Raw genomic sequence first — 13,823 nt, 5'->3', positions numbered from 1 at the left:
TTTTTCTTTCACAATATTTTACATTTATACTCTTTCTCCAACGACAACTGATGAAAAATTAATGGTGTTCACAGTCAGTTTGATTCGCAAAATTGTTCCTATGCACCCAAAGCTTATAAAAGAAGTCTATTCGCTGCGTATCCTGTGAAACAGTAATGCAGATTTCACTCTGTCAATTTCATCTGCGATACAAATTTATTAGAGAATAATAAGCAGGCCGATATCCAATTTCATCTCCTTAATCAGTCTGCTACGATGGCAAAGTAAATGGAAATACGATAGGATAAAAAAAGAACTCTGCCTAATAACAGTAAGTTAGAAAGCCTAACCAAAGCCGAGACCGATTTTTTCCCCTTGGCCATGTTGGTTTTCCGTCATTTAAAACGGTTGTCAATAATGGGCGAAGTACCGCAGCTCGTCAACTTGCAATATTGTATTAATTCTCACACGGGATATCACACAACTCATGCATTCATTATTTTTTTGACATCGAGACCTTATAATCCATATCTTTAATTTTAATCCAAACAGGAAAACACAATTTTCATTGCCTGAATTTTTTCAAACTTTTGTTGAGAGTTGTAGTCGTATTTCTGTCACTAATGAACACCTATGTGCTTGTGTAAATTCACTTTTGATGTCGTTTGAAATCTTTGATGAGGAAGGTAGAGGAGTCAGGTAAACAATATGGACACGTACAAGTAGTGAAATAATAGCACGAAGTCATCTATCTACCTTGCATCGTCTGAATGAATGACATCAGAGCCATACTGCATGAAAGTATAATTGAGATCGAACGTTTAAAAGGTATATAGAGCTTTGGTTGAGACCTAACTTCGGGCTTCCAACACTTTTGGGTGAGATAATGAGAAAACACTTTTTATATAAGAGAGCATGTAATTTCAAGAGGAATTCAAAATTAATTTGATAAAAATTGGTTTTGAAATGGCGGTGATACCTAAAACAGAGAAAACCTAATAAAAGCTGATGGGACCAACCTTTTATTACGATCGATTTGTTTTACTTTGTTTTTGGATGTCTCAGCCATTCCAAAACTGATTGTTATCAAATAGCCTTTGAATTCCTCTCAGAAGGGTATGCTGTGTAGTTTTTCATAGTCGATTAATTTCTTGGTGTCTCGCAAAAAAAGATTAAAAGCCAAATTCTTATCTCCACCAATACTACATCATCCCTTTAAAGTTAGAAGTCAAAGGTAATCTTTTTGATATTCAGTTCTGATCCGCTGATACCCGACTTATGCCTGATTGTTTGATATATGTTTGATTTGCATCTTTTTCAGTATGCACCAGGGAGGGCCCTGAATCGTGGGCATGATGGGATGCTCTGAGGTTGAAGCATTATCAAGAGAGGCCCATTCATCTTGAACAGACGCTAGGGCGACTCAAAACTATAGGTCTCCATGTAAGGCAAAATGTGGAGGATATAGAATGCTGATAAAAAGTTCTGAATGGCTTTTGAACGATGAAAAGCGAGTAGACTGATGGATACTGAATCTACTATTAATTACACTTGCTTAATATTAATTGGGAATACAGATGTATCGAGACATGGGGAGCCAAACGATGTAGTAATATTTGTGATGCGCGATTGCTCTAAAGGTTTCACTATGCAGTGTTAAATTAAGTGATTGTTCAAAAAAAAAAAACGAACGCTGTGCTTAATAATTTCGAGTAATGGGTAAATGTTTGTAGTAAAAGTGGGAGAAGCACGCTCTCGATACTCTAATCATTGTTATCTGTTTCTCCGAAATGGTAACTGATCTCTGAAGTGGTGTACGAGTCCTTGGGACTGACCTTCTATGGGGTCAAACATCGCTAACAGGGCATATTTTTACTACTTTTACAATGCTATTCTACACATTACAGCGGTGTGAGAATTTATTTCTAGCGTGATCGCGATCGACTAATCAATGTTTAATTAAATTACATTCGGTATAAAAACAATAATGGATCGTTAAAACCTGAGGTATTATTGATATTAGTAGCCCTTAGGACCCTATTTCCGCAACATCAACAATTCCCCGAAAAAAAATATCTGTATGCTTTGATATCATATTATTCAAACTGCCTTTAACAAAAGTTTGCATTATCTAAATACAGCTCATATCAAGGTTAGTATTTTCTGATCTATATTCCTTTGCGTATATTGAAGATCAAACATTTGAGATGGAACGATTGAAAATTTTGTTGTCGTTGTTGTTGTTTTTTTTCTGTAACACCTATAGTACTGTGCCTCGATCAATATCTCCTTTGACACTGTCTTCGGGAGACTGATCTCCAAGGCACGTGCCTACAGTATGACAGACCAGGCACCATCCCAAAGTGCATGTGCAGGCCGGCTTCATGGTAGGGGAAACCCCTACTCCCTTAATTCAACGTAGAGGGCGAAATGGATTGCAACCACATTACAAAAATACTACACGTAGGACCTACACACTACACATGTATGTGTTTACGTCACACGATCGCCGCGAAGAGACAACAGTGTAGTCCCGCGAAACCCAAAATACAAAAGCGTGAATGACTTATTGCAACATATTAAATTTCAAGCATTTCCGCCAAATCAGCTCTACAATTTACCATTTCCGCGTTGATCTCGGAGGTCAGAAAATGTCTTCTCACGACTCCAAACCAAAGACGATCTCTCTAATGGACGTCGATGCTGTCGGTGTGGACTTGGATCACACACTGTGCAAATACAAGCTTGACCAAACATTCACGGTATGTTTAGGGCACGTTGGTAACAGACACCGGGGGCAGTATCGGTAGTGTCTGGTAACACAGTTGCTGCTAGCTAGACAGTGACAGTACTGTACTGATGTGATACTGTAACCACTGTTAGGCCTACACTTAAACGAGAACTTAAAAGGTAGTGCGGTGTAATAGTATCTCTCGAAGCCTACAAGCAGCAGAACTTTGCATCCTTAATTAGTAAATGTGAGATGTATTTGTTTAGTCAGCAGTTTAACGGGATAATAAAGAGAACGGTTATGGAATAGGCCTAGCCAAATATTAAACCCACTCAGGTGCTCAGCTTTCCCTCCTGTCCTGGACCTGGGTAAAGCATTCCATAGTTACCGTATATGCACGCAATTCCTAATGACGCACCTGTGCACGTGCATCATTTGTATATTGTAAACTTATGACAAAATATCCTTTTAAGTTTTATCCATTTGCTTTACCTCATGTTTCAAACAGCAGCCAGTCGGTTAGTACCGGTGCTCGTTTTATAAAAGTATAGTACCGGTATGCCAGTACTGGGTACTGCTGAGCAGCCAGTCAATACTGTGAGAAAGGCCCCACTCATTAAAAGACCCTTTGAATTAAGACCCTTTGAATTGAATGTACTATTAAACAATGTTTCCAGTTTGAAATATCTGAGCTGTGAGGTACCGGTGGCGGTACTACTACTAAATTTACATGGATCGTACATTTTGCTAATAAGTAGGCCTACTTCAGATCAGTTACTTTAGTGACACTGTGTAGGCGATAAAGAGATTGATTTGAAGCTATGGTACGACACACAAATGGATGTAGACGAGGCAATACTATTTCTGTGAGAAGTTCCACTTTCTTTTTTTTTTTTTTTCATTGCGCCACAACGCTACAAACGCGCGGCGTGTCACCCTTGATTACATGTATGGTTGGACCTACTACACATCGACCGCCTAATGTTTATTTGCTCAATAAGAATATTTAACACTGAAATTCACGTAAAGAACTTGACCTACGTGATTGAGAAAATTCAGCACTATCAAATGCCGTTGTTCCCTTTTCGATTCGAAGTTTCAGTGCAAAAATATCGCCGTCGAACTTGCATGGCCTCGTTTCAGCTCCCCGCGGTATAGATCCTTATTGAGATCGACCGCTGTTTTTGCATTGACAATGCACGCAAACCGAGTTGTATTGAACACCGTGTTGTACGAAGCTTTTTAGAAACTTCCATAGACATTACATTACGATTCGGTGAAAATATTCATTCGAAATTTTGTCCTTCATTAAAACCATTAATGAACAGTGAATTTTCGCGTTTTCCCACACCATCCTCATCAACGGTCAAAGCCAATCCATTTTTATGTGCTCTGCGCGCAGTGAAGTGCGTACTAAGCGTTCTGTGTGCCAATGTATACGCGGTCGGTTTCAAAAAGGGTGGTCGATATGTAGTAGGGCTACCATACTACTACTAGCTCTTGCGTTTGCATGCCGCTACATCTTTACAAGTACTGTATGTCAACTTTAGGGGCCGGGGCTTCGTATGCTCCAGCTGGTTGCCACTGAATTTACTCGTACCCCTCGTACCACTCGTCAGAAATCTAGCGCGATGAACTTAACCACTTCGGAAATATTGAATTCTAACTTACTGGTTCGCAGAGTTTGGTAAGTTTTTTTTCGTGCAGTGTATAACTACAATGTAGTATCATTCTTATTTGCTAGTAAGTTGAAAATTCACACTTTCTTTGCCACTTCATATTTTCTCTGGTCCCCCAATCGCGAATTTAACCACTCGCAAAAATGTGTGACAGTGGCAATTCGCGAAAATTATAACGTATACAGTATGCTGTGTGTGTGATTGCTCATGAAGAATGAGAACTTTGTTTCTTAAACTACGCTTACATTTTATAAACAAAAAGAAGATAGATTATAAAACTGCATTGTGCATGATACCCTAGCCCATATTTTTCATAATGAAATTCTAAGGAACAGTACACATTCCTGTGACCTGTTACTGAAAGCAAACATTTTCTGGATGCCTTCTGAAGAGGCTTTTTCAGGTGCTCTTTACAAGATCACCATGATAGTGAACTTTTGGGAAGTTCCCTTCTTATAAAATTTTCTGTTGGATATATTGTTTTGCTATGTCCATGTCTTGAATTGTTGTACGTACCGTGTAGCGTTCCCATTTAGAGAGGGCAGCACACAGAATTAACCAAAACTTCGAAAATTCATAACTTTAAACAGATTTTTACCATGTGTGTGACAAAACTCTCACGAGAAGGGCTTTCCGATTTATGTTTTAAAAATCTGGTCCAGTATAATCCAGATTTATAAATCAAAGTTAGTTTACATTACAATGATTACTAGTAATGCCTGTTACTTGGAAATGCAAACAGCTCAACATTTAATTTTTTTTTAAATTTTTATTTCTATTTTTTTTTAATCTGGTGGCCTGAAACATGATGATCTATCTAGAATTATAGTTGCCTGATTGGGCCACAAGGAGATTACCTTTTTGTGAAATATTACTCTCCTTATTCATTGCTTCCTGAATTTTTTTGTTGACTTTTTTTTTTTTTTTCAAATCTTAGCTTATCTACAAGAGCCTGGCAGAGTCTGTGGTGACCAGGAAGGGCTATAGCAAAGAATTGCTGGAGCCTTTCTACAAACATAGAGACTTTTGGTGAGTAATCAATAGACTAGAGGTTATGTGTGTGAGTGTGAGTGTGTGTGTGTGCGTTTACGTACATGTGTTTCAGAATAATGTATGCAATGAATTTTGTGCTTGGGAAAAGAGAGAAATAGGCTGTCTTAAAAGCTAAAGGTGATTAGGGAAATGAATTTGTTTAAATACCTTGCTGTTTGTAATCCTTATCTTTTTTTTTGGTCTATTTTGTTTTTATATTGTCATGACTTATTGACCCTAATAGAATTCAGTCTTGAAGAGAGCTTTAAGCAGATCCCTTCATTTAAAAAAGAATACAAACATACACACACACACACACACACACACACACATGTATACACTCACATACACACAAACAACAAAACCACATGGATCGAAATGCCATTTTACGAGTCTATACCGAAGTTTTATAATATTTTTTTTTTTCTGTGCAAATTCCACATTGTGTTGATGTACTAATCTATGGATATGAAACATTTGATTTGAGAGTGTAATTCTAATATCTCCAAAGCAAATTGCTGTTAGTATAAAATGCTGATACATTGTATGGCCAATAAGAATCTATGAAAACATGAATTTATATAAATCCTCTATGCAGAAGTTACATTCCACTAAAATCACAGTGGTCAGTTTACAGTACTGTAACATATAATGAGAATTGGATTGAGATACAGGCATGAATTATTTAGCAATAATCTGAAAATCTCTCAAAAGTGAATGCTATGTTTGACTTTTATGATCCATGATTATAGATTCTAGTTTGTCTGTAGTTTTCACACATGGATGGCAAAGGTCTTTGGTTATCAGATGTCTATGGGACATTTCACCTCACTTTTGCAATTTAGATCTCATATGATATGTGTGATTTTGAATTTCGCAAGGTGAATAATGAAGTCAGATTTATGTTTAAAATTGATTTTTTGTTTCAGTAACTCATCCATTCCTCATTCTACATTGTAGACAAGACTGTGAAAATCCTCACCCACCTTTCAAAATTTGGGAAAAAGAGTTCCAAATTCAGACATACATGTATTGCATTGCCTTTTCTTGAAACACCAATGATTTACAGCATAAATAATGCTTGTGTTTTATATTGCATCAGAGGCCTAGTCTTAATCAAGAAGGTTTCATAGCTGGAGTTCCAGCTGGCTATAAGTATTCAACCAGTTGTCAGTTTTGTATTGATGTACAAAAGAATTCCACAGTGCCTTTGATGATCGATGTTCGACGCCGCTGTCTTACTGAGTAATATGAAGATTCATTTTGAAAGCTACTATAACATAATGATGGCCATAATTTGCTTACTTATTTATTAGATGAAATGAAATTTCACTTAATGATAAAGCATGTAAAACAAAAGTCAATCTTGTCCAGAAATTTGTGCAAAAGTGTAAATCAGAGCTGTATCATGTGAAAATGTTTAAAACTGTACCATAATGGAAAGTCATTTTTTTTTTTTTCACTTTTCCACTTAATTTCCACAAATAAAACTAGTAAGTATAATTCTTTATTGATAGATATATCAGATTAGTGCCCCGGTACATGCTCAATCGCGTAATTTTCATCTTTATTTCAGCATTTTTTGCGCAACTTTTATTCGCGCATCCTTGTGTCTGTACCACCTACCATTTATAAGAAGGAATAGCGAAAAGCAATTACCATCACAAAGACACATCTTCCTTAGAAAGTGGCTGGTGATTATGCAATGAGACATGAGTCAATTGTCTTCCTATCTGCATGGCAGAACCTCTTTGGCACATGCTTCAAATATTTTTGAGCGGAGGTATCGAACATCTAGCAAAGGAAATAAGACGGTTGTGACTCCATTCTCTTGAACCTCCTTGGTCTTAATATCAGGCCTTCACTTCTCGTAGATGATACATGTATGTCACCTAGATTGTAAGAGGAATTCTGAAAAAAAGAATGAGATTTATTTATATTTTAAAGCATAACAATGAAAATTTGATCATGACCAGATAAGAATTAGGGAAATTGTGAATTGTTTTTTTCTTGAACAGTTGATATGATATGGAGGTGACATCACCTCACAATTTTCAAAAGCGATGCTAATTCAATTGTTCTGCTGTAAAGGTGTGAAGCATACGTGCAATATTATTCTTGGCTATTAAAAATGTCTTCACAATAATAATCAGTCATATTCATTGGAATTCAAAACTCCAGTGTATAAATTGCATTCAAACAAAAAGAAAAAAAACCCCCTTTATTTCAAGATTTCATGTACAAAATGTGATATCTATGGCAAGTTGTGAGGCAATAATATGTGTCAGCTCATTTATTTGCATTATCACATTGACCGTTCAAAAAGAGTTTGGGTATGATTAGTAAAACCCTACATATGGTATAATTAGTATATTCTGTGATTTTTATTTGACTTATTATTTTTTTTATTGTATTGTTGTGTCAATAAAACTTTATATCATCTTATTAGACTTATTTCTCATCTTGAATTCCTCTTAAAACCAAGACCAGCATGTCAAAATGCCGTTCACTTTCTATGTTCACAACCAGATTGCCAGTGGTTACCATGTTTACATCAACATCGTCAATTTATTGTCGAATTGCATGCTTGCTCTCCAACAATGATCGAGCAAGGTTGCTCAATGGTATGGTCCATCCTTAGAATCATCGCAGGACCCTGTCCACCATTTCTCCCAATCTGGTACGGCCCTCCATCTGTATTTCCCCATCTGCTCAGCTTTTTCATCCTCCAACAAGCGCTCCACCACCTGACACATCATGTCTGGACTCAAAAGTTGATCCTCTGTGATGCTCTCGGGGTAACCCTGCTTCCTCCACTCAAAGTAGGAGTTGTACAAGTCATCGTCCTGGTCGACGAGGAGCAGATGCTGTACAAGGTCCTGGATGTTGTTGAAGTCATCAACATGGATGAAAGAGTGCTTCGGTAGCACGAGCAGGTAGTCGTCAATCGGTGGCCCATACACGACTGGGACCAAGTCGTTGCGGAAAGCAATGTCCCACACCTGTGTGATGTAGTTGCGACACTTGCAGTCTTCCAGTGCCAGGTAAAATTTGTGCTGCTGCAGTCTGGAGTTGCACCCAGCAGAATTTGGAATGCAAGGCTCAGGGTCACAGTCGCTGTAAATGCTGATGGTCATCAGCTGACCAAGTTCCTCAATGAACTGTTTGCGGTTCCAGGTCGCATTCTGAGCATTTCCCCCTGTACAATCCTTCTTAACCCATGCAGCTAACTTGCTCTTTCCTGTGGCCCAGTTCTTCTGCCAAGTCCCATTTCGCTCTTCGTGGACCTTTCCAAAATCTCCGAAGAGACTACCCCTGTATCGTCGGTATGACATTATGTAGTCATAGGAAGTGCTGTAGTATTTTCGTGGTGGCATTATGCTTCTACTTGTGTGTACTGGACTTTTGGTTGAAAAGAAGATCCATTTTTGCCGACGTGACTTTCGCTTGTGCATCGCATCCCAGTCCCAGGGGGTAAGGTAATGAAATAAGACTGCATCGCTCGTTGCCATGGTTATAAAACTAGTGTCCTCCACCTGCCTCAGACCACAGGAAAGACCAGGGCACTGGACTTCCTGTCTGCCATCAGCAGCCCAGTGGATGCTCTTCGTCCAAATTTGAACTTGCTTGTAGCACGGCTCACTCTGGTCTTCTCTCATTTGGGATCCATGATCCTTCAGAGTCTCGCCACTTTCAACATTTTCAAAGAGTTTATTGCTCTTCTCATACCTTTCCTTGTGTTTTGCCTGGTCCTCTGAGCCAGCTGAGTCTTTTGCAGTTGTGCTTGTGAGGTACGTTGAGAGCAAAAAGGCAAGGGAGTAGAAAAAGGCAGCTGCCAGCAAAAGGCTGTAAAAAAGGCGAAAGCCCCTGATGAAATTATTCGAACATCTTGGAGTGGAGCGCTTCATCCTGAAATGTTTTGAGATAACATGCTCTCCAAGGGGACCTGCGAGTGAGATTCGATAGAAGTACTGGATTCATGTCATCTGTAGTGAAATAGGAGAAGGCTTTTTGAAACTTATGATATATGTTTCCACACAGTGGATTAAAAGCAATTTTTGTAATTGCAACTTAGACATAAATGACTATTGCTGTGATAATGTCATTGCATGTGTCCCATTACTTTCTATATAGTGACTGCGCCATATAGCTAAAAATGCATCGTGCAAGCACAATCCACTTCAGTACAGTTACAGGCATTGCACATGTACAGTACATTCTATGAGGGCATGTCGAAGAGGTCTACAGTATTCTGTGTGTTTTTCGTGTCCTATTTTTATGTTTAGGGCAAGGCCAAAATGTGTTTTTAGTTATACATGTAGAGCTCTCCGGTTTTTAAAATTGCAGCCAAATTCAATGACCCACTTAGAATCTACTATAAAATGATATTGTTCCAATTATAATTACGTTGTAGTACATGTATGTCCCTCATTTGCCTTTCTTTGAAGTTTTGAAAGGTCATCATGTTGGAAATAACCTGTCTTTACGTTATGACACTAGACTATTTATTGAAAACAGCTAAAATAGACCGAACCATTGAATGTCTCATTTGTTATGATGGTGTGAAAATCTTCTTAATTGGCATTATTCATTTATATCCTTTGTAGTTCAGGGGCCCATTGCATAAAAGTTACTATTATGGTAACTTTGCCATCCAATGGTAACAACCATGGCAACAATACTCAACAGCCAATCAAAATCAAGAATTCCATGGTAGTTGCCGTTGGATGACAAAGTTACCATAATTGTAACTTTTATGCAACGGGCCCCTGATTTGAGTCCTTTAACATCACCATCCCTTCATGAAATTCCACTGTCTTAGCTTGAAATTGGTAGCCAGTTCAATTTAATTGCTTAATGTTGAAAAATCAACTTTCATGGAAAAAATAGCTTTGACTCACCCACAAGCACACTTTACTGAGCACTCTATAAAGACCTGGGGATTTTCTAATATATCCCAGCGGGGCCAACCTTTTTCACTCCATGGTATTCCCATGCTACCAAGCTACTGTGGAGCCACAGGGTACTGTAAAAGAGGAATGTTTGCGTGCATTTTGATTTCGCGAATTTTGCAAGCGCCAAGATTCGCAAAATCAAAATGAATGTGAAAGTTCTTGTACTACACTATGCATTGAATGCCAGTAGCAATTCGGGAAAATTTCATGCCCCCCCCCCCCCAAAAAAAAAAAAAATTTCATTCCGTGAATATATATATCTATATATCATGTTTTACGGTACATCACACACCTTATCAGGGCAAATACCTCAGGGGAAGGGTCCTGGGTAATTGCCGTAGACCCATCACACACAATCCTAAACATTCTGTAAATTCGGTAAAGGGGGTCCAGGTGGGAAAGTTTCCAGTTAAAGGAGGCTGTCCTTTCAGGTTGGAGTCTCTGCTATTCAGATCTACTTCATATGTTCACAAAGATCAGGGCTGATACTACAATTTGTAATTTCAATACAGAAAATTATGCAGGCATAAATGTAGTTTTTCATGATCACACCTACCATTTCAAGACAAACTGCTGACTTCGTTGTTATGGCTGAGTCATATAAGGTGAATGGAGTTTCAACGTGCTGCTGTTTACTGTACTGCGATTCTCTTGCACCGGCACAATATACGGTAGTCACTCCACTCTGAGCAATACTGGGGCCTGCACGTTACAAACATCACACATCAAATACAATCCATTCTTTTCTGTTATAGTTCAAACTATTCATTCCAACTCACTCCAGCATGCAGTCAGAATTTTCTTTGGGAGATCTTTTCTTGTTTGTCTTTCTTTGTTACTGCAGGTTTTCAGGGTCCAATGAGCATGAAAGAAAGGAATGTACCACTACCAGTATCAAAATATCCTCACTTTGTCTTTTTTCATAATTCTGCACCTTGAGTAGGAGTAAGATTGTTTTTGTGAATTTGTCCAGAAAAAAATTAAGAATTTTTTCTTATTTGCTTTGCATTTCCCCTCATTTCATTTCGTCTGAAGGCCCCCACACATAATGCAATGTGATGAACTTGTACAAATGTTGTGTTTGTTCTGACATGTGATATACAGTGTATGTGTGGATCAATAATAATTCACTACTTGTCTCCTTGCAAGGCTTCTAATGGTCCTGTGTCTGTTCTATGACATCACCGTATCATTGACATCTTTTTTTTTTTATACATTTAGGAATAAGAAATGAAATTTAAACTAGATGCTGCTAGTATTTTCCACATGACTGTTGTTCTTTTTTTTTTTTTTTTTTTTTTTTACAGAATCCTTCCCCCCAAAATGGTCACAGATATGGAAAACCTGCAGATCAAAAGTAGTGGAGCTATAGTACAAAACTATCATAAAAGGTTGTTGTTAAAGTGTCACTACCCCTCCCCCCCAAAAAAAAAAAAAAAAAATCCCACATACTATTATTGTTTGGATGTTTTAAGTTGTTTTCCATAATCCTCTAACTTTGAAATTGATTATTAGACATATTATATGCCTATCTTTATTTCTATTTAAATATTAAAGCAAGCAGACCAGCCCATGTACACACTCTTTAGGACAGTGGTCTTGAAGATTGAAATACAATTTTTGATTTTAACGTGATGTATTAGGTCAAATGAAATTCTGTGTTATAGTCATAAAGACATGCTTGAATAAAATGAAAGTCTCTTGTTTTCAAAACATTCCTATACCATTATAAATGCCATAAGAAATTTTATGATATCAAATTCTCACAATGATTTGTTTAAAAGTTTTCAGCCAAATCACCTTCATAATTTGCAATTTTTATCAGTTTTGAAATCTATGATTCCCCCAGAGTATCATGGTGCCAATTCACATAAAAGAGTTCGATCCTTAATTTGCTTTCTTTGAACAAATCATGTTGATCTTGATCTTTGATTGTATTTTGAAATTGAGTTTAAAAACCTGTACTGTTTTTTATTACCGGTAATCACCATGAAAAAGATAATTTGATGGCCAGGGGAATCTGTATAAATTCTCCTGATTTTGTTTTCTTCTATACCCATATCATATTGAAATAATAACAAAGATGACCTTATCTTCACTTCTTTTAAAAAAATGTTCATAAAGTTAGGTCTTTTTGTAGAGTAGTCAATCAAACCTTGGTATTACACTCCAGACCTATAAACTCCTATGCCATGCACGAGAGCTTGTGCCTTTCATGAAGTATTGGCGAGGAAGAGGAAAATAAATGATCCTTTGCAAATTTCATTATTCCTCCATCACAGTTACATTTTACTTCTGATCCAGTATTGAATTTTACTGTGTGTACACAGAGATCAAATTATTCTTTTTCATTTTTCCCCCCTCATACTCCTATGCATGACAGCACAAAAGGTCTCGTGTTTGATGCCAAGAAGGGCAACTTCCTGAAACTGTCAAGAGAGGGCGACATTCTTCGGGCCAGCCATGGGACTGAGCCAATGACAGCAGAGGAGATCAGCGAGATTTATGGAAGTGCGGCCAAGTGGGAGGATTTTGATTTCCTGAAGGATACTCTCAAGCAATCAGGTCAGATTTTTTACTCCAAAGTTGGCAACATTTTTTCTTAAAATTTTGATGTCTGATGTGTTAGTATTTGATGGGTTAATTTTGCCTTCTATTGGTGTTTTGACTGTGAATTTTTGTGATTATTGATTTGTCCTTGTGTTTGTGATTTCACTGGTCGAACTGAATGTTGGATGTTTGCATGATGCATTCCCTATGGTGTTCTTTTCTGCTAATTTCAATATCATTTGACACAGAAGCATCTGTTGTCACTTTATTTTTGTTCCTTTTTTTTTCATTCATAATCTTCTTTTTTCTGCATTGTTGTTGTGAGAAGAATGTGTTCGTCTATTTTTCTATGACCCATACACTGTAGTTTAAACATGAAAAAACATTTTTTTTTAAACACTCGCAATAAAACACCATTTCATGTAAATGTGTTCTTTCATTATCGTGTTCTTCTGCCATACTCAGTCGCAGCGGACGGGTGCAATTAACTCACTGTTTTCATTTTGACCTGACCTCGCTTTCCTCTTGAGTGAACACATTTCGCACGAAAACCGCTAGGAATGTGTCGTAGCAAAACTGCTGTAACTTTACTATTTATTCATATTTTTTGATAATCCAAACGGTTATGAAAAGTAAAAGCCTCATTTTAACCTGTCATTATGTTACATTTTTAAAATAACGACGATAAAATATTCCAAAATGGAGCATAACTTCACTCTCAAAACGTAAAATAATTGTCAAAAATCGTTGCTAAAATTTCACATTTTGACTTTGTGAACAACAAAAAACTTTCAAGTATGTTACTAAGTATGTATTTCTTTACGGAACTCTAAACTATCACATTCGAAAAGTCATGCGTCCGGATATGTCTGGAAATAATCGAAAGAGGTGCACTTT

At 37.4% G+C, this 13,823-nt stretch overlaps 1 protein-coding gene across 1 annotated transcript in view; it reads left to right on the top strand.

The window, feature by feature from the left end:
- Positions 1–2,528: 2,528 nt before the first annotated feature.
- Positions 2,529–13,823, top strand: part of LOC140242911 (5'-nucleotidase domain-containing protein 1-like) — a 314,572-nt gene continuing 303,277 nt past the window's right edge. The window contains exons 1-3 of the mRNA XM_072322658.1: positions 2,529–2,741; positions 5,327–5,418; positions 12,760–12,941. Of these exons, the coding sequence (XP_072178759.1) occupies positions 2,541–2,741; positions 5,327–5,418; positions 12,760–12,941 (475 nt within the window). The 5' untranslated portion in view covers positions 2,529–2,540. The remainder of the gene's footprint in view (positions 2,742–5,326; positions 5,419–12,759; positions 12,942–13,823) is intronic.

The sequence above is a fragment of the Diadema setosum genome, chromosome 19 (genome assembly GCF_964275005.1).
Source record: "Diadema setosum chromosome 19, eeDiaSeto1, whole genome shotgun sequence".
NCBI lineage: Eukaryota > Metazoa > Echinodermata > Echinoidea > Diadematoida > Diadematidae > Diadema > Diadema setosum.
Note: the sequence above shows the minus strand (reverse complement) of the source record. Positions and strands in the feature narration are given on the sequence as shown.